The 22,896-nt window shown below is 32.6% G+C and overlaps 1 protein-coding gene across 3 annotated transcripts in view; it reads left to right on the top strand.

Annotated features, from left to right (window-relative positions):
• LOC111064463 (mesoderm induction early response protein 1) overlaps positions 1-22,896 on the top strand; it is a 38,028-nt gene that overhangs the window by 10,538 nt on the left and 4,594 nt on the right. The window contains exons 1-8 of one of the 3 annotated variants that reach the window (XM_039442633.1): positions 509-652; positions 1,011-1,156; positions 3,781-4,048; positions 5,087-5,160; positions 9,694-9,918; positions 11,180-11,356; positions 11,860-11,987; positions 15,646-15,830. In XM_039442633.1, coding sequence (XP_039298567.1) covers positions 634-652; positions 1,011-1,156; positions 3,781-4,048; positions 5,087-5,160; positions 9,694-9,918; positions 11,180-11,356; positions 11,860-11,987; positions 15,646-15,830 — 1,222 coding nt within the window. In that variant the 5' untranslated portion in view covers positions 509-633. Of the gene's footprint in view, positions 1-508; positions 653-1,010; positions 1,157-3,780; positions 4,049-5,086; positions 5,161-9,693; positions 9,919-11,179; positions 11,357-11,859; positions 11,988-15,645; positions 15,831-22,896 lie in introns of those variants that run through there. The other 2 variants (XM_022352202.2, XM_022352201.2) reach the window with 2 other exon arrangements.

The following is a 22,896-nucleotide window of genomic DNA, read 5'->3' as shown; positions in this document are numbered from 1 at the left end:
GTTTGAAGTATAACCTTGAATGATGTATTAATGTAGACACTATATGTAAAAGGTGTAGATAAAAAGCAAGAGGTATATACAAAAAAATAGAGAGAAAATTGTCAATAAAGTTGCAAGAAAGAGATGCAAAATTATCTGTGATAAGCGAGAAATTGTTTGGAAGGGAATTTGAAGTATTGAAATAGTTGTAGATTATGGGCTAAATAATCATATTTAACCAAACTTATTAATTATTCAAAAACCTTTTTAACGATTTTTTATAAAAAATCAGTCGGCCAAGTCCTAATCCCTCTCTTTAGAAATAGATAAGGAAAGAAAATGATAATACTTAATTAAAATTAGTATCTCTGAATTTCATCCGATTTCCTGTGGATTAAGATAAGAAATAAATTGTAAATGATAATAATTAATAATTATGATAATTTATTTATCACTACTACACGTTGGAAGTTGTATGGATTATATTTTGAAAGGATGCAAGATTAGGAGAGAGCTTGACCGAAGTCAAAAGATAAGCATGTACGAGAATGACTGAAGTACGTGAATAGACAAAATCAATATTTTTTACAAGGCTTATTTGGCACAATAGCCAGTTGAAAATTGGCAATCAAGCGGAACATACTCATAGAAATAATGTATTCGGGAGAAGCAGGTAATATGTTTTTTCAAAGTAGCAGGGTATTTTTTATCATGGCCTACTCAAATTGTTATTGATTAATCTTTTTCTCACTCATAAATACAATCATTAATTGAAATGAACGTCAAAGTTGAGAAATATTACTCACCTCCATGATCTACAATTGTTTCATACAGCACAAGACAAAGTGATATTTTGTTAATGTTCAAGTTTATTTCAATCAATAGTATTTAATGTCTTGAAATAAAGCTGTAATAATTTATTGGGCATGGATAATACAGAATAGGATTATTTGAATTCTAACAATGATTAAATCTTATAATTTTAAATATAATATTCTTGTTCAATTATTCGAATCATGTAAAATTTGCAGCCAAAAGAATCAAATCGGCGGACAAAGAGTTCAATCCGCCAGTAGAAATGATGGTTCATGACTATGACGATGAGAGGACTCTTGACGAAGAAGAAGCACTGGAGAGTACTGAAGACCATCAGGCTGAATTGAGCAATCTCCAAAAGGTAAACAAATTATTTCATTTCATAATTAACTATTGTAGATTGCGTTTGTAAATATATATATGCTCTTTGCATGTTCATGCATTATCTTAAAATGTCTTAGTTAATCTCTCTAACATACTTGGTCTTCCAAGCTTTGTACATAATATATGACAATTATTATTTAATATGGTATTTTATAACTATAGGTACTCAATTTCAGCTTACAGCTATCAAAATTTCAAGTTTTGTTATAAAGTAAAATAATTCCAAATACTATTCTAGTCAGATACAATATTTATTGTGCATCGTTTATTTTATCATGATTGGTGACCGGCAGATTATGTACTGTAAGTAATTTTCATATTGGCATTTTTTATTTTATTTTCTACAGGCTATCTTCACTTATTAATAACTTATTTAATCGAAAACTAGAGTATGAATGTAGAAAAAGGCTTAGACATTAACATCCTTCCTTATTCACTTAAGTTTACAAAACATGTCCAAAAATTCTCGACACCAAAGATTTATTTTGCAAAATGATTACTAACATTATTGATTTTATAATTTTGAATTGAAAAGGCTAATGAAAACGTCATAACAAACTCAAGAAACACCTACAAATATTCTTGAAATAATGAACAGTATTTAAAAACATACAATCTAAATATAAAATTACCTTTAAAATATTAAAATATCTTCATGATCTCACTTCCAGGCAACAATAACCATGCTTACTGTGTTGTACGATATTATTAAAATTCAATATTTATAATCAATATATTTCAGACGTATCTATGGATTAATTATTTTTTTAAATGTGCGTCTCCATAATTGAGATGTTTGATGTCTATTCCGCTGTTTTAAGAATGTTAAAAATACTGTAATGTCAAATAGCGGAATAGAAAACTTATTACAATGAGTCATTTCAATTTAACATATTCTTGAATGTAATATAGTTTTATCTGTCCACCATATTTGGTTTTCTTGACTTTTTGATCCCTGGCTTACATCACTACCACCTTTTTCAAAGAGCTGAAAAAACAAAAATCGTACTTGGAAAAAAGTTGAATTATTTCAAGCTCAAATATGTTGAATTCAAATGTCCAATATGAATGTGACTTATATTGTACTTTACTTCTTACTTCTTACAACGAATTGCAAGAATCTAAGTGATCAGATTCTTGCTAATACTTGTGATTCTGTGTTCACTCATTATAGAGACACAAATAATAAATAATTTATTATGTGAATGCAACTATGTTGGGCTGAAAGTCCTAACTGTATGTGCATGACTTGAAAACTTTGCATGGTTAGTTTTATATGGAAAGTTTTCTATGAATTTCTAAGGTATAGTGGGAACATGATATGAATCGAAAATAATATAAAATTATTTTCTTCTCGAATTTTAGTTGTTGAGCGCATGCTTTTTATACTTTTTTTTTGTTTGTTAACGTTTCACGCATGAGAACTGATAGTATTCCATGCAAACTAGTTTCTTATAGTTAATAATACAATATTAGTACTATTCGATCGGTTGTGTAAATGTTCTTTTCCAAATCTTCCTTTCATCTTTCAATATTATTTTGAATATCAAGATTCATCTACTCGCTATTGAGATTTTTCTGCAAATTTCATCATCATCATCAAATGAATTTGAGTTATTCAGGAAGATTTCAAGTCGAATGATTGTTTTTTAATAATTTTATATTCTTACTAGTTGTGTTGAGTATCTCCCAAAGCTGTACTATTCAAATTTCTATAGAAAAATTTATTTCCTCCCAGTCACCTATTTTCCACTAAATTTCTGCGATTGTTCATAATAGAGTTTTTTCTGTACCTCGGAACAGTCAATAAACTTTTACAATATAGTTGCTACTATGTTAATACAATTTACAATATTATAATATTATTACAATATATAGTTATTTTTAAAATGTCTTTCATCTCTTCAGAAGTGATTTAACTTATGTAACTAAATTGATTTAATCGTATCCAGGTTGATTTACTTTCATTGTTTTATTTTTAAATAGTTGAATGTCTGTTAGAAGCCCTGCTTCCATTTGAATTTAATTTTCCTTTTTTTTTAAAGAAATAACTTTACAAACAAATGTAACTATTTTGAATTTGAAATGCCAAAGAGGAGTATTCACTGGCTGAAAGCTTGGTTGTCCTCAGCTTTTTTTACCGTGAATTTTGATTTCCTCATTGATGTAGCCTACAAATCAATAAAAGTTAATAACAAAATAAATAACTATTATTTGAGCATTATGGTTGTTTGTGACCCTGTAGTCAGGTTGATATTATTTTATCTAATCTTCATCCCTACACCCTATACTCGGCCAACTAACTTTATTATAACTCTAGATTCAGATTATTATCATGTTATACAAATATACTTGGATAGTATAAAATCAATCTCTGTAATTATTAGAAATCTTCCTGTTATTTAAAAATTGAAAGGAACTTTCTATTTTGTGTTTTGATTGGGGTTTTGGTAGTCGTATGTGTGTATGTTTTATCGATTCATTATGTTTTGTCTTATGTATCTTTTGATTTTGTGTATTTTAAAATTATGTTCATATTATAATTTGTAAATAAGAGCTAAGCGTCAAGAAAGACCTGATAAGCACTGATGTACTGCACAGGAAGGTCATATGCCATTAGAAGAGTTGCTTGCTCTATATGGCTATGCTGATTCTAACTCCTCCAGCCATTCCTCCAACCAAGAAGAACCTATGGAGGCTAGCGAGGCACCCGAACAGAGCAAAATTGTTCTCAAGAAAGAATACGAAGAAGAACCAGAAGAAGTTAAGGAAGAAGAAGAGGAGGAAGAAGAGGAAGAAGCCGAACCATCCAAGCTCAGTCAACTGTACGAAGATATTCCTCCGACTCCGACCGCCCATCCGCTCAGATGTGAGTCTTTCGATAATATTAGTCACTAAAAAGTTTTTTTGTCGATTTGACTAAATTTTTACAACTTTAAATCGTTAATAGTTGATTAAATTACTAACACAATATTTCTCGAAATTCTTATCTGAATTAAGTACTAATATAATATTTGAAATAAAAATCAGACTACAAATGACTTGAACGCCTTTGCGACAACAATAACTTTCCCATAAAATTAATTTATACAACTTTAAATCGTTAATAGTTGATTCAATTGCTAACACAATATTTCCCTAAATTCTTATCTGAATTAAGTACTAACACAACATTTGAAATAAAAATCAGACTACAAATGACTTGGACGCCTTTGCGATAACAATAACTTTTCCGTAAAATTGATTTTCCAATATTATAGAATTAGATTTTTCTTAGACGATAACATTTGGCACTTGCTATAAGTTCGACCTCACCAAAAAACTTTACATACATTTTGTATCTTTGTTCACAACTTCAATCGCTTGCAGTTAATTAGAGAATTGTCACTGATGGCAATCCACCGTATTTTCAATCAAGCATCATTTTACTTCAAAATCTCAATTAGTCTCTCTAATTTTATTCTTGTGAATAATGTCATAGATAGAGTTCAAGACAGAAAAATGTTATAAACATTATTGAATTCACAATAATAAGCTTTAAATAACTAGAAGTACCAGGTAATTGCAAGTAACAATTCCATATAAATTTCAATTTCATGACTGTCAAGTATTTTTTAACATAAGCATTTCAAAACGTGGAGGCCGATTACAACGACAAGATTTAGTTCAGAAACTGAGAAAACATTCTAGATACTAGTACTTCTCAAATGAATCTTCAAACAATTTTAAAATTAACTCTGATGTTTATGACTTCTTTTTCCAAACGATTAACGAGGCTTCTCAGAATTAATTAATGAAAATATTTAAAAACCTTTCTTGATCAAATTCATGAATGATTGTTTCAATTTTTAAAATCATCAAGCAACTTTACTGAGCATCGACTATATGTAATGAAATGATTTTGCAGCAGTGTCGAGACCACAAAGTGAAGAGGAAGAAGAAGATTACGATTACAGTCCTGATGAAGATGAGTGGAAGAAGGTGAATTCAACAACAATTTTTTTGATTAGCTTTTAACAAGAGAAATTGGCATGAGGGTCAACTTATCTACTAAATTAAAGCTCTTACAGCAAATCAAATAACTTGATTATTTTTATTCAATTATTTTGTCGTTGGTTCAGTTTTATTTTGTCCACTTCATTGAAAATAACATATAATTATTCTGAATGCAGTTGATTATTGTCAAGCTAGTTGTTGCTTTTTTCTATTTCATAATTTCGGTACTCAATTTTTCAGTTTGGGGAAGAGTATTAATTTTATAATTTGAAAATACGTCATTTTGAAGTTGAATTTAATCAAGCTACGTTGATTTTTGAAAAACGCTAGCAAAAACCAAGATGAACACAAAGGAATTGAATACTGACCAATGGAAAAATACGAAGTCTTATTACATAGATTATTTACATAGATTACATAGATTATTATCTCCACCGCCCCCCCCCCTCTATGTATAGTCCAGTAATTTTTCAACCATCAATATTATCTTAGTTTGTTTTTTTTCTTTTAACTTGCTGTCTATTATGCTTTTCCAACTCAATATACTACATTCAATAATTCCATATTTATTACTTTATTAGCATAAATTTCCTCCAATAAAACCGTTTCGCATTGAAAAGAAGAAATAAGCTGTATTTGTTCATCATTAGTATAACGTCGTATAATAATAACAACTCCGAATTATGAAATTAGTTACATGCATCTTTGAGTTACTTGAGTAATGTTGGAACATTTTCATTTAGTTCATTAATTCAATAATCATTTCCTATAATAATTGGCCAGGAAAACGTAATTAAGGACTCTCTATCAGGTTTGTAAGGTGAGTTTAAGTAATGTTTTCCATTTTGATTTCGCCAAGTAAAATATTGAATAAAAATTTATCGCTTATTAAAATAAAATGATACTCATAAAATAATGTAGTGAATGTATCTCAAGTAGAATATTGTTCGATTTCTCCTATTTTCCTCGAGTTCAGTAATTCGTATGCCTGCCCGTATATCTGTTATACTGTATATTCAATTCAATTGTTAATAAACAATTAACAATGTTAAAATATTGTTAATTCAATTTTTTTTTCATTGTAAAGAATATTATTTGATGGCTGCTCAAAATGGAATTAAATTGTTATATGCATCCTATGATGTAGTTGGAAAAAAATTCTCTATCGAAGACTACTGACATCATCTTCGATTAGAAGATTTCAAATCCATGAATTAAATGTTAATCCAAAGGTAACTCGAATATGTTTGCTCACTCTCTAATGACTATGAGTCACAGTGTTTGGATTTATAGAATTGAGTTGGTTATCTCAAATATAAGGGATAATTTATGAATGGGACAGGCGTTATCATTATTTCATTAGTCAGCTGGAGGAATCCCAAGAAGAAAGAGTTTCCGCTTCAATAGCTTCGTAAATAACCGCCGAAAGCTTTCTATCTCTATTTCAGTTATTCACTGGTAGGTTTGTGAACATTAGACCTTACGTACTTTTCTTGTTAACTGTATTGGATGAATCATGTCAACTGTCGAGACATGTTGATCGACAATAAATACATTTTTCGCTACACTGCACAGAAAAAGTACAATTCTATGTTTGTAAGATTCTGTTTTACGAACAGTGTAAACATCTGGTGTGGTACACTCACACAACTTTCCATGCTCATTGAACTGTGAGCCTCATTCTTAAACGAGAATAATTTAGAGGAATAACATAATGACGATTGGCGCCAACATATTTGAAACTACGATCAGACTACTGTATATGTGTATATATAATTGTTTAGAGTACTTTTTCCTTTGTGTAAATTGTGAAATTCGATGATATTTTAAAAGTCGTCAAAACAGCTGTACTACAGATGAAATATCTCGACTATGTGTTCTTTTTATAAAGTGCTCTACCTACCTACATCATGCATGAGATGGACATTCCTCAAGGAAAGTCCATTTCTCAAGGATGGGGTGGACCCCATTAGTTTCCAAGGAAAAACACTCCTGCCAGTTGATAGAGCTGATAAATAACTATACAGGGTATGAATTTGAAATAAATCAATCAAGTCATTTTTGAGAAAATCGTGAAAAACATGGTTTTTTAGTAATTATCCGCCGTTTTTCTCTAGAATATTACGGAGCTCCAGCAATTTTCCCAGAAATGCGACTCATGTAAGTTGATGGGACTTATAAATGGCTATCCATGGTATACATTTGAAGGAAATAGTTAAGAGCCGTTTTCGAGAAAACCGTGAAAAACATGGTTTTTTAGTAATTATCCGCCATTTTTTCCGCCATCTTTAATTGAATTTTATTGAATTTCTTAATGTCGGATCCTCATGGTATAAGGACCTTAAGTTTAAAATTTCAATGTGAGTATAGTGAGGTCCACGTTATAATGGCAGTTAAGAAAGATAGGAGAAAACCGTTGTCTTGTCAATGCCTTCTATAGACTGTAGCTGATACAGGTTTATTGATGTAATATTATCAATCAATGTAAAATAATCAATTATATTTGATTAAGCAAGAAATTATATTTTTCAATAATGTCATAATGAATTTTCATAATTGAAATGATATATTTTGTTAATTTTATTATTAATTCTACATTGTTAAAAGACGATCTGGCAACAGAGCAAAACTAGAAAGAGATAGCGCTATCCGCTTTGTGGAATGATAGACAAGGATAGGAATACCATTGTTAATCAAGCACTGCCATTATAAAGTGGACCTCACTTTAGTAATCGTACACGACGAGAAGGACCCTGGTACTCACAGTTTTTTCGTCATACTCTACCTGAAGATGGCATCAGCTACCAATAAGAAGTCTGATCAGCTGTTTCTATTCACAACGTTTTAATATTTTGAATATGCATCTCTGTCAAAAAGCCCCTTTATGGTGTCACAAATTATTATTTTACATTTTTGGCAAAATTAACGTAATGTTATTGTTGTTAATATACAAACATCTTGTAATATGGTACATTATAACGTTTTCAATGACTGTTATTAGTTATGCAAAAAAGCCTATTCGAAAAGAAAATAGCTTAAAAATCAAGTGTGAACTTTATACATCAACAATAATTGATAAAAAAAAACCCAGCCACCTAATTGTTACAAATTGAAAATTATACAGTACAGATATAAATTGTAATAGAAAATAGTACAGTAATAAAAAACTATTAGGTTGTGAAAAACAAACAATTTTGAAATTAAGAATTTGACTTAACCCATAGCCTGCATAGAACAAAATTTTGGCGTGAACAATTTTATGGAAACACATCTAAAGTTGAAGGATTTAGAAAAATATATATTATAAATCTTATCTTAGAATGAATCTCTCTTGTATCCTAATCTCTTAAACCAGAATTTCCATAACATTGATATTTAGGATTCACTTACACGAGAGCCGAAAATAGATTCAATACCTCTAGTCAATGACCTCTGCATTCAATACATAAACTCATTCACCATGAGTTAATTATTAGTTCTCACATGGAAAACTGGACAAATTTATACTCCCCGCTACTGCCGGTTCAATAAGAGTGATCGTCATTCATATATCATTCAGTTACTTGACACTACCGAGTGAAGACGTTTCTCAGGTGCCAGTTTCCAGCAATTTCAGGTTATTTGTTTGACATTGATCATGTCTACTGCTCGACCAAGGCGAAATAAATTGAGGGGAAGAGATAGGAATAATTTTCGATTAAAAGGGCTGGATGAAAAGGTACATTTGAAATCTCTTTATCTGTTGAAATTTCTGTTAATAATTCCAATCTTACACTTCAAAATACTTGATACTGTATTCAGAGTGCGTCATATGTATGGGAACCCTTCAATAAGTTGGAGATTGTTGTAGATATAATACTGTAACTTTCAGGATAAGTTATTGGTCAAATACTCTACCTTTTGACGTACAACTGAATTTCAACCCCTCATAAGGGGATGACTTAGAGGTAACTCAAATGTAGTGTAACGTTTTGAACTTGAACTTAAATAAAAATTGAACACTACAGCTTTGTTGTTATCTGAACAAGACAATCAATGGTCTTTCATGTTCTGGGCTATTTGTATTTTTATAAAAATGACAAAATCAAAGTACCCTTTTAACAAATATTTTTATCTTTCACAACATGTTCATTCACTTGAAAATACTTTATAGCCGAAACATGTTGTGAATAATAAGAATATTATGTTAAAAAGTGGTACTTTGATTTTTTATATATACAATTAATATATACATATTTGTGTTTACAAGTACAGTGATTCTCCTTGCGGAAATCTGTATCGAATGCTTCCCTCAATCTTCAATGAGAGTGTGTTTGCTATCTAGACATCCTCTCTTGTGATTGGAATGATCTAGTCTTAATATACATACGTTATCCAGTGGCCAGTGCTATCTATTATTTCTAATAGTTGTTGAATTTTATCTTTTTACGTTTCATTATCACTCACCAAGCAAATAAATTACGGAATTATCATATTTTGGTCAATTATTGCATTTTTTCAAACGGTCCAATTTTGCAGACAATTATGGTTGGAAGTGATTACCAAGCGTGGATACCTGAGGGTTTGTGCAAGTATGACGATGCTCTGCCTTATGAGAACGAAGATAAGCTGCTCTGGGATCCGAACCACTTGGATGCTGAAGAGATAAACACATATTTGGAAAAGTCTCAAGATTCACTAAAACTGAACGCTCAAGGAGTCCATGCTATACCCTGCGGAAATCATATAAGAGATGACGAACAGGTACCGTAATAATTATTACAGGTTAATCAATTGTTATTTATAACATTCACATAATATCATCAAACCAAATCATTTTGATAAGAAGATTAACTAAAGATAAGTGTTTGTGTTTTCGGTCTCAAAATTTTATAGTTTTATTCAAAGTTTGCAATTTTCCAACTATTTGTAATTAATTTAATTCAATTTAGAAGTATTCTTTAATCTAAAGATGATTCTTGTGTGCTTTGAATATTGTAAATTGAGTGTGCAATTGAAGAATATTGAAGTGACACATAACTTAACGACATTTGAACTGTTGTATAAATTATAATTGGAACAGTTTTGGGCGTAAGCCTGTGGTACTTTTCTGTAAGTTGTGTGATTCTGAATAATTAAATAAATAAGTCGAAGAAATAAGGAATACATTAATGAATAGGGTGAGAATAAAAACAATAGAAAATGGAGCATCTTCATTTCAATTCTGCATTTATCATTATCAATTCAAGCTAAATCATTTAGACGAGACGAGACAACTAAAGGTGCAATTCCTTAGAGGCGTTCTAGCAGCGCAGCTATAAGCAGGCTTGACTGCGTCAAAAGCTTCCTGCTTATAGCTGCGCTGCTAGAACGCCTCTAAGGAATTGCACCTTAAGGCGTTGCATCCTTCAGACCCAGTTGCATAAAAGCCGGTTAAATTTTAACCGTGATTAATTTCACAACATCTCATCAAAACACCCTCGCATTTTACATTACACACGCACAAGCAAAACGCTCATGTGGGCATCATCCACAATAATACAAATTTGTATGTGATTCGTATTCGTGTATTTCAATTATTATTGAACGAAGTAGATGAAAGCAATATGCAGTTGTTGACTCCGAATTGAAAATTGTCTTTCATTCTATTTTAAATTACAGTAATCTGTTTTCACAACAATAAAATCAACAATTAGTTGATTTTAAACTTTATAAAATAAAAACTCAGGAAGTTGAAGTGCAAATTTCCAGTGAGAAAACATGAATATCCGAATACATAACCTATTAAATCGAGTGTTGATAGGAAATGACATTGGGTAATACGGCAAGGCAGAACATCCAAAAGGATCTCTTTGCCGATTAAAGCCATAAGATTAAATAAAATAACAGTAAATCTTATGATTAATATAGTATATACTTATTCACTTTTGCTTGATTCTCATAGTTCAGATATTTTCATGAATTTGATATGTATTTTTTGAACTTGAATTTTAAATTACATATGTGTATTCTCTGTTCTTACTAGGCTCTGTATCTTTTACTGCAATGCGGCTACAATATGGAAGAAGCGTTGCGGAGGCGAAGGATGAACGTGATTGCTCCAACAGATACCATGAGCCTCTGGTCAGAAGAGGAATGTCGAAACTTTGAAAATGGATTGAGAACATACGGAAAGAATTTTCATTTGATTCAGCAGAACAAGGTGAACCATTGCTAGATTTCTTGACTTTATTGAACGTTGTTTACTTTTCTTGTTTCAACTTTTGTAGTTTTACTTGTCTGGGAAAACACATCAAGTTTTAATGTTTTTCTTTCAGAGAAAAGTATCGGGAAATGGACATTTTTTCCAACCACAACCTTAAAATTTTAATAGCCTACTAACACACCGTATTAATAAAATATTATCTGTATCAATTCAATTTCCTCATAGAAGCCTTATGTTTTTCTTCTTATAGTCTCCTTACTCTTTTAACCTTTTTTCTACTTCTTTCCATTTTTCCCTTCATCTCCTCTTCCTCATTCTGCGCTTCATGTATCACATCATTATCTGTTACTGTCATTGTTCATTGTGCCTATTCTTGTTTCCCCCTTATTCTGTTCTTCAACGCCTGTCTTGTCTATTCCTCCCTTCTTTTATACTTCATCTCTTGCTTCTTTTCCGTCCTCTTCTTCAAACACTCATCATCTTGATTTCTTCCTTTGCAGGTTCGCACGAGGTCAGTTGGAGAGCTAGTTCAATTCTACTATCTATGGAAGAAGACAGAAAGGCACGACATATTTGCAAACAAGGCCCGTCTGGAGAAGAAGAAGTACACCTTGCATCCGGGAATAACGTGAGCTGATCTCAGATTATTTTTCTAATGTTCTTATAATCATGTAGATATGTCTTTTTACATTACATTATTGAACTGAGGAATTCTTTGATTATGCAATACAGTATTATAATTCTCTAATTAATAATTAGAGCAATTATTGAAAAAATAATAATTCTCCAATTAACTAATTCTTATTATAAATAAGAGTAAAAAATTGCACAAGTCCTCATATCCTTCCTCCACGGGACTAGGGAAATGGGTCCGGGAAGCCGGATCCACAATAATCAGTATTAGTGAACATGTTTTTACAGTCAGAATATTATTCCCATCTAAAGGGGATCATTCACAGGGAATGTAGAGCTGGCATATTACATGTGGCACTGAGCTCAATAAAAACTGCAGGTAACAGTGTTTGAGGCAGCAGTGTTTTGTTTAGTTTTACTTAGAAAAATAAAACAGTATTTTTTGCTGCTTCGTCAATTCAAAGTTATCAGTTGTTGAAATAAAACGAAAATATCATCCAGTACAGTATTTTATTAGTTCATAACATGTTTCAACTCATGCGAGCCATTTTCAAATAGAACGGCTTATAGGAATGGAATTCACAAAATATAAACAACTGACTAGAAAACTTAGTACCGGATGCACAAAAGCCGGTTAAATTTTAACCGTGATTAATTCCTCGAGAACCAATCAGAGAAGCCCCTTCATCAAAAAGGCCTTCTCTGATTGGTTCTCGTGAAATTAATCACGGTTAAAATATAACTTGCTTTTGTGCAACCGGGCCTTAAAGCTAAATACTGGGTACTGGCATGTGATTAACCGGCGACATGTAGAAACAAGCCTGTTTGTTTTTACGTGCCGGCATGTATTGATGAATATTGCGACCAGCTGATGAATGGTAAAGCATTTAAAAATTCAACTGATCGCGATTCTTCTGAAGCGGACCATGTGCTCTTACTTTCATTATTGTGACGTATTGGCATTTGTTCTGGTGCATTCTGAAAATGGCAGGAATATGCACTTCAGATTAGAAGACGAAGAAGAAAAACTCAAAGTGGAATTGTGACGATATTTCGAAATTTTTAAAGGCTTCTAACGCCATGAATTAGTATTGAATTGATAGAAAAAGGTACTGCACTGAATATTTTTATTTCATTTTAACTGATTTTCCTTTTTCTTCTCCAATTTAAACCAGCCAAACTAGACTAAACACAATGCCTCAATCACTATTACCTCCAGTTTTTATTGAGCTCAATGTGCCAGCTCTATATTCCCTGTCAATAAGCCCCTTAATGAAACTATTCATATTGTGATTTTTCCGATTGTATAATGTGTATACTTGAAGGAATAAAATCTATTCTATTCGCTCTTCCGGGCTGTGTGGGAATAGTCCGATTAGAACGCATGGAAATTATAATTTCACTGTACCGGTCACCAACTTACTGATTTGTTATAAATCCTGATACTGATATGTTATAAAATCCTTTACCCAATACTTGTATTAATAATTTGTAATCAACAAGTGTTTCCCGGGGGCATGAGATCTCGTTAGGTGATCTGAATTATTAGGATTAGCAAACTATTCTTGTATTTGATCCTTCTCAACCATTTGGTTTGCCGATCTTAGAATTTATAGATAAAAAAGAATATTAGTTTTTCGAAAATTGTTATTGGCTTGTGATAAGTGTCCGACTATGAGGGCTTCTACTTTGAAAATACCAACAAGTTGAGAACATTTCATGAATGTTTTTATTCATTTAAAATTTAAAATCGAATTTCATGCTACATTGCCCGAGAACTACAAATCTGGTTCCACTTCAATGTCGAATAGATGTTTCGTCTTTTACAAAACCCCTCATGATATATGAAAGTCTCTAATAGTTTGAAAAACAAAATATTCCCCGAACAATTATTGCTGTATGTGTGCGGGAATGAGAATCTATTATTGTTATTGTTCATCCTAGTTTCAACTTTAACTTATTTCTATTGTCTTCTTTTTGATCTTGTTTGTGCCAAATTGAAGTCATCAGACTCATCAGATTGCCGTCATCGCACTCAGATACGGTACATCGTGATATCCGCAAGACACCAATATCTAAACGTCAGTACGGTAATAACATTGCAGTTTTTAATGGATTAAGAAATCTAAGACCTTGTCTTATTCTCATTCTAATCCTTATATAGAGTGACCACCAGCAAACGACGTTTTCAAACAAACATAAATCACTTGTTTTCAAACATAAAACTTTTTCATTACATAGATACTTTTGTATTCTCAAACCATTTAAGAACAAGGTTAATTATGGAATAAGAAAACAGATATGAGGTGTCCATTTTTTAATGCGGAATCCTTCATTTTTTAGAAAATCCACAACGTTTTTGTGGCTCACAAAATCCTTATACTCAACGATTTGTGAATTTAATTTGTTATATAAAATTTCCAACCTACAACAGCACCTATCTTATCTCATATTCCATGAATCACATTGTACTTGGATACAAACATTTCTATCTAATGAAAAATAATTTTTGTTGGAAATCAGTTATTTACTTTGGTTGTTGTTAGTCACTCTATATAAAAAAAGGCTTTTGCAAAACTAATAACAGCTACTGTTGCTGTTATATTTGATCAATTTACATGCGGTTTGCGCCAAAAAATGGTTAGCGATCCTATATTATACAAAAATACAAATTTGTTTAAAAATATCAAAAAACGAATGTATTAAAGGCCGCGAGATATAACATGACACCCAACCGAACTTTATTTGTGAAATTTTAAGTGTCATGTTATACCTCGCTGCCGCTACATCTTACAAAACTACAAATTTTGATTTACGATTTACAATTTTCTTTTGGAATGCCATTATTATTAGATAAGAAAGAAATACACTTGGTACCATTTATAAGATTTTTGGCAGAATTGATTGAACAAAGGAAACTGCGCTTTGCGCTGTACACACTTCTAGTATGGATCTCTTATATGTAGGTTTCGTTCATTGACCAGTATTGTTAGCTTATTTTTCATTACTGTCAATAGATTCGATTATGCAACTGAAATAGGTATAATAATAATGTATTATATCTCCACAGTAATTCACCAATAATATGGATTTATTCAACCGTAACACATACTGTGATAGTGGAGTATTTGTCAAACATTTTGGAATGTTATTAATCTATTCTGCCCTGGATTATTTTCCTCTAGTATTGGTTAGCGATACCGTTAGAATTCAGGTCAACATTTATGGATCAAATATGATACAGACCATACCAAAAACCAAGTCTTCTCTAAATATGTTATGTTTGTATGAAATAAATACAATAATTCGAATTAAATTTGAGTCAACATTTAAATTCAGGTCAACATTTATGGACCAGATATGATGCAGACCATACCAATCCAAGTTTTCTCAAAATGTGTTATGTTTGTATGAAATAAATACTATTCGAATTGAATCTGAGTGTGAGATTTATTTACATCATACTCACTTACACGAAAATAAACACATATGAAATCAAAGAAATACCTGTAAAGGCGAGCCTGAGCAAAGCTATAAGGGATTGAAATTAATGAGTAGAGAAGATCTCGAACAATTACATTTAAGTGTTGCATTTCGTGTTGTGTTGATAAGTATGTAAACATTTTGTTCAATAAGATGCGTGATGATTTCAGAGATTACATGGATAGATTTCTTGAAGAACAGGAGAGTGGCGGGGGAACCGTCAGTGGGGCTTCAGCCTCGCAACGGGATCGCAGCTCCTCTCCCAACATCCAGTGCTTGATCTATGGCGATCGCAAAAGGCATCGAGCTTCTCCTGTCCACTTGAATGGAGTCTCCATCACCCAAAACTCTCAAGGTATTCTCTTCTGAAACTCAATAGTATTAGTTATCTTATTTTCCTTTTCATGTATTGTTTTTCAAATTGTATGCTCAATGTGTGTTATGAATGAGGGCAATAATGGGATTTAGTTCCTGGTGCCCTCAAATATGTATATTTTCAAATAAATAAATAGTAAATAGTCATTCTGCTGCTAGATTGAAAAACTACTCATTCTTGAATAATTGAAAAAATATATTCTTCTGCTTATCCATTACTCATTTATTGATTGATTTTACAATTAAGGGAAATAGAAATTAGACTTGGCCGTTCAGATCTTTATTTCCAGAATAATAATTTATTTTAATATTACAACAGTGTGATAGTATCCCTCTAGCTGTAAGCTATTTGAGGGATATATAAAAATAAACCTTGACGTACAATAAAACAATCAATAACAATAGTTCTGTTTTCTTAATCGACCTATTGTTTTATTGTATGTAATGGATTATTTTTATATATCCCTCAAATAGCTTACAGCTAGAGGGATACTCTAATCTAGACGATTAAGTTATTCTGTTGAATTATGTCCAAAATTTATTCTGGTTATTACTCACTACTTATTTATTGATTGACTTTATGATTAAGGAAAAGAGAACAGGCTTCAGTACTAAACATCTTCATTCGTGGAATTCAGTTTATTAATTTCTCCGGAGTTCAACGATTTTTTTCACAATAATTATTATGTTTAAGTTTTTTACAATAGTTATGATTTCAATTTCACTAATTCTCATATGTATTCTGCTAGTCATCATTTCATTTTTATGCATGATAAAATTTAAAATACTGTATTTCATATGATTTTTTCAGGATGACTGTTTCACCCGAATTTTAACCTGGACTGATCTATTGTAAAAATCTCAAGATTCTTTACCTACATTTTTTCTGTTGATTCATGTTTTTTATTTTCCTCTTCTTTTCATATTTATTCATTTTTTGTGGTCAGGGCTTTATAACCTTGATGACTGTAATCTTCATTTCATCCTATCTTAGAAGAACAGTCTTCAATTCAGTCAACTTGAATTATTATTATCCATCATCTATTTCTTGAATATTTTCCCACATATAGAATTGATGTTGAAATGAATAGATTATTAATTCATTATGCTCAATTGATCATGCATTTATAATAACTACAACCTCGATAATTCTTCGGACCTCTATAATTCGTAGTAAAAGCTCAGTCCCTTGAAAACTTCTATTATTCGTAGTAAAGCACTGTATTTCTGTGCCCTCGATAATTCTTAGTAAAATCGAGCGCTGGCTTATCGTCTACCCCTATAATTCGTAGTTTCGTATGCGTTAATTGTCTATAATTCGTATTTTCTTGATTTTTTCAAACATTATGGAAGGGGAAATAATTACAGTGTACTATGCTATCGCTGACTAATTCCCAAATCAACAGGAAATTACATAGACTGCCAGACGTGAATACCATGTGATCAAAAATTTGAAATTGAATATTTATAAATTTGTCAATAATCCTGAACATTTTCCACTTAAAATCTGTCAATATTTTTTGAAAATTTCAATTCTTTAGTTTATAACTATTTTTATTTTATATCCCATTGTTATCCATAATATTTGTGATTGCTCATAAAATATTTCGTATTCTATAATACGAAATGATTTCTTAATCTCCATATATATTATTATTTTTATGTAACTTATAATCGTGGGTTAAGTGGAAGAGGGGGCTCTTATTGCCTCAACTTCGCCCACTTCACATTTGAAATTGTAAAGTATAAATAAAAGTCATTTATCTATCTATCTATATTAGCCTCCTCTTCCTCCTTCTCCTCCTCCTCCTCCTCCTACTCCTTCTTCTTCTTTTTCTTTTTCTGTTCCTCCTCCTCCTGCACCATAGCCTCTATAATTCAATGCAGTTATCTGCCAGACTTGGTGAGAGACGGTCGCTTGTTTTTGGCTTGTTATCATCTACCGTTCGTTGCCTGCAATGAACTGAAATCTACTCGTAGTCTAGCCGCGCCGTGTCGTGAAATTTTGCATTTTTTCCGAAAAATTGAAATTTAAGCATAGTGTAACAATAATTACCAAAAGTTACAGTTTATTTCAGTTTTTATTTTTTGGTTGTGTACAGTACAGTCATGAGTTTGTGCAACATATGTAATCTATCAGTTATCAGAAACAACAAAGATAAAATTGTATGTAGACAGTGCAAATCGTACTTTCATGGGAAATGTGTCTGGTTGGGTCAAACTGAGATAGATCAGTTGGTTAGTGGTTCCGGTTGGTCCTGTGAAAGTTGTGTAAAACTGTTTAGAATTCAGCGTAGCAACAGTGATACGACACCAGTGCGAGTGAACACTGCGTCAGCCGCAAACAATTCGGATATAACACTTGCATCCTTAAATGCTTCATTAGAAGATCTAAAGGCGTTGATTTTGAGCAGTAATAGTCAGTTGCGGGAAGACTTGTCAGCTTCCATCCGTACGTGTATGGAGAAGATTGATAAAAATGGTGAAATGTTGGCTAAGCAAGCTGAAGTAATTGAAGCTCAAAAAGTGGTCATCAAAAATCTTTCCGACGAAAATGTGACTCTTCGCGCGAGACTGGATGCAGTCTCATGCCAGATGGACGATCTCGAACAGTATTCGCGAAGAAACACCCTGGAAATCAACGGTGTTCCATCCTTGGCTAATGAGGATGTGACAGAAACTGTTATCAAGGTTTGCAAGTCAGTGGGAATGAACATTGCAAAGGATTCCATTGATGCTTGCCATAGGTTGAAGAATAGGAATAACCGTCCCGCACCTGGTATCATCGTCAAGTTTGTGCGCCGTGGAGACGCTCATGATCTGATGCATAAGAAAAAGATGAAGGGCGATCTGAATACTCGACACGTTGGCTTGACTGGTGAGTCTCGACCAATCTACATCAACAGGTCGCTGACGCCTAAGCGTAGGGTACTGTTTGCCACGGCGAAACACCTTCAGCGTGATAGGAACATCAAATATGTATGGACTGATCATGCCGGTAATATCAAAATAAGAATAGACGATGGCGGAATGGCTTTCATTATTAATACCGAGAACGATTTTTCGGATTTTTCTGAGTCATCTCATGTATCTGATTCCCATAATTAAAGTTTGTTTCAATACAGTATTATTAAATTCTATCTACAATAGTGTTTACGAACTTAATTTTGCTAGCTAGGACTGAGATTATTTTATTATTTATTTATTTGTACTAAGATTATTGCATAATTTGTTGTTCATTGTTGCTTTGTACTTGAATCAGTCAGATTTTGAGCACTTCTGGGTTTTGGTGTTGGAGTCGCCCATCACCTTGTCGTATTTTCAGAGCAGAACTGTAATAAACTACCTTCCATGAGTCTGTTGTAGACAGATGAAATTATATGAGTATATTGCATAGCTTCTGAGAGTAGAACTATATTTTCATTATTATTACATTCTTGCTTATACATGGAATTGAATTGAATATACATTTGATTGAATTGAAAAGGAGCAAGTAAAGTACTGTAGCTAGGAAGTATAACGTAAGTTTTCATTTTCAGTTTTGACCTATAATTCCAATTCATTCAATCTAATATCATTTATTGATAGGCGGAGCGATAGTTACTACTTTTATAGCCTTTGTTTACTAACGGCTGCCGTCTTATCAATGAACGCTACTGTCAAACTTCTTAATGATTGAACTTAGTTGACGAGAATTTGTGTACAGTGATGCACAAAGTAGTGGGAGACATTGTTCGAGTTTTCATTATCATTTTAGTAAAGATATAATAATTCATTATTACGGAAGACTGTTTTTTTCTGAATCCACATGGTAAATTGTGAGGTGAAGGAATTTTTAGTATCTCTTTTTTTTCAAGTACACGTATCATCATTTTTGTTTCTTTTTGGCGCGGCTAGCAGAAGTAATGAATAATTACTGATTTCAGTTTTAATCTTTGTTCTTTTTTTTCTATGATTGATTGTGTTTTTTTTTTGTGTAATGGATGAGGATGAGGATAGTCAATACAATCACTATCTTTCTCTTCCTTGTACTGAATTGAAGAATATTTCTGAATATAAAACTTTTTTCTCAACCAGGAATGGCGAGGACAAACTTACAATATTGCACATTAATATAAGAAGTTTTTCCAGGAATTTTGACGAGCTCCTAATTTATTTGAATGAATTGCCCAGAATAGATATAATAGTTTTGTCTGAGTGCTGGCTACGAGGCGATGAGGAGGTGCAGCCGATTGAGGGTTATGATGTTGTTTTTACCGATAAACAGCGCAATAGAGCCGATGGGGTCATTGTTTTCTACAGTAATCGTTTATCAGTTATCTCTAACCAGGTTTATCTTGGTGATGTTCATGGGCTCAAGCTGGATTTTACTTTTTACAATAAAACCTTTAATTTATTAGCATTCTATCGCACGTTTGATAGCGATATCCAATTATTTCTCCATTCTCTAGAGCAACTTGTGAATAGCATTAATAGAGACGTAAGCGTAATATGGACTGGTGATCTTAAATTGGATCTAATAGGCAATTATTCTCAAGATACTGACATATACATGAATACTCTCCTAGGAGCGGGTCTCACCCAATGCATAGACAAACCGACCAGAGTAGCAAATGACTCGAGTACTTGTTTAGATCACTTTTTTCTTCGGTACCAGAACATATATTATGTAAAGTCGGCTACACTACATTTGAATATAACGGATCATTACAGCATTGGTTTAACAATATCCTTCTCAACTGACAGGCCAATAACTACATTGAACCATCCCGCAGGAGAATTCATCGACCGTGCTTTGCTGTACCAAAATCTGTGTCAGGCTGACTGGGACAGCATTATAAATAATAATCAGGATGTTGAAACTTGTTCAACCAATTTTTGTCAAAATTTTTCAGAGGCGTTGAATAATTCAAAAAACCCCTTTAGGCAGTCGTCGACGAGAATGAAAAACCTCAAGCCATGGATCACCCTGGACCTCATTAAATTGATCCGTGAAAGAGATAAAATCAGCAAGAGAATCAAAAAGCATCCCTTGAATGAGGAGCTAAAGATATATTATCGTAATTTCAGACAACATGTAACAAACATTCTAAAAGCAACAAAACTATCATATTTTAGAGGAAAGCTAGATCAATATCAGAGAAATCCAAAAATGTTTTAGCGAACTATTAACGAACTGGCAGGCAGGAATAATGTTAAACAAAATTTTCCCATTAATAAATTTTTACCATCTGTAACTACTATAACTCCTACTGTTTGCAGAGATGTAGCAATTTCAATTTTTTTTTCGTTTGTCGGACAGAATTTGGCCGGCTCAATTGACTCGGGCGGTGCTTTGTTGGTTGATGACTGGGACTTTGGGTTGGACACTAGGTTTACCCTCCACACGGTTTCAGAACTTGAAGTTATTGGGCACGTCAATGCCTTGCGAGGCGGGTCTGCCCCGGGTATTGATGGTTTTTCGGCCTCCTTATTGAAAGAAAACCTATTTATTTTCATTAAACCATTTCTTCACCTTATTAATCTTAGCTTGGAGACTGGAGTTTTTCCTGATATTTTTAAAATTGCCAAAGTGTTTCCCTAGCATAAGTCTGGTATTTTTACTGACAAAAACAACTTTCGGCCTATTTCTCTTTTAAGTGTTTTTTCGAAGGTTCTTGAAAGAATTGTAAAAGAACAACTTGTTAGTTATCTTGCGACTAACGGCATTCTGGCAGAATGCCAATACGGTTTTAGAGGTGACAAAAATGTTTCGGATATATTGTTTGATGTAAACAAACAAACAGCTTCATTTTTCTCTATCTAATAATATGCATCCAATCTTAATCTTCCTTGACCTCAAAAAAGCTTTTGATAGTATTGATCGGAGGAACCTTATCAGAAAATTGTCAGCCTTGGGTGTCACTGGGAATGCGCTTGCATGGTTTACTAGTTATTTATCTGGAAGGAGGCAGTGTGTTTCAATTAATGGAGTAAATGGTAATGAGCTTCCTGTCGACTTTGGGGTGGTACAGGGAAGCACTCTCGGGCCCTTACTATTTCTCATATATATCAATAACATTTCCAGATTAAATTTACATGGGAGGCTATTTCTTTTTGCAGATGACACTTTAATTTTTGTTGAAGGGAGAACTTGGGAGGAGGCTCGTGATAGAGCTGAGTCTGACCTAAGATCTATCAAGAAATGGTTGGATCAGAATACCCTCTCTCTTAATATTGCAAAAACCAAGTTTATGCCCATTAGTCTAAGTAATAACTCAGATTCCAATTTACATCCATTGAAAATTCACGAATGTGGAGTTGATGAGAGGAATGCTTGTTCTTGTGAAGTGATACAGAGAGTTTCTTCTTTCTAAATTAAGAAAATATATATATGCATTCAGGTGTCTCAGTGATGTTTTAAATGCTAGGGAAATTAGACAGATGTATCATGCCTTCGTCCAGTCATTGCTATTATGGTATACTGGCCTGGGGTGCTGCCTACCAGGTGCACATTAGCAGATTGGAGACTGTTCAGAAATCAATTCTTAAGGCAGGTTTAAAAAAGAATAGAAGATATTCCTCTGCGTTACTTTTTAGTGAGTCCAGTGTTTTGTCACTGAGAAAACTTTTCATAAAAGATCTGTTGATCTACATCTATAATAATTCCCATTCAATATTTACTCCTACAGAACATTCATACAATACAAGATATGCATCAGCAGTAGGTATAAACACAATACAACAAACAAGATCGTTTTCAATGACAAATTGCTTTTACATTTCTCATATTTTATTCCGAAATTTCCTTCTCCGTTCCAACCAGAATAGATTGTTGGATGTAGTTTCGAACTCTGCGTTCAAGTGGCACTTGAAGAACTGGCTGTTTGATATCAGTGAGGATAATGCCGTCTCACTCATTGTTACTGGGGGTGCGCGTGTTTGATTCAATTTGGGTGCCTTCAGAGAGATTTTTTTTTAGTTCTGCTTGTCTGATCTGTTTTCCTGACTTGAATTTGTTATTTAAATTGTAGCCTTCCTCGCTATTCCTTGGTTTTCATCATCTT

This window comes from Nilaparvata lugens, chromosome X, assembly GCF_014356525.2.
Source record: "Nilaparvata lugens isolate BPH chromosome X, ASM1435652v1, whole genome shotgun sequence".
NCBI classification, from domain to species: domain Eukaryota; kingdom Metazoa; phylum Arthropoda; class Insecta; order Hemiptera; family Delphacidae; genus Nilaparvata; species Nilaparvata lugens.
The sequence above is the reverse complement of the archived record's forward strand: the minus strand, read 5'-3'. Positions and strand labels throughout refer to the sequence as shown.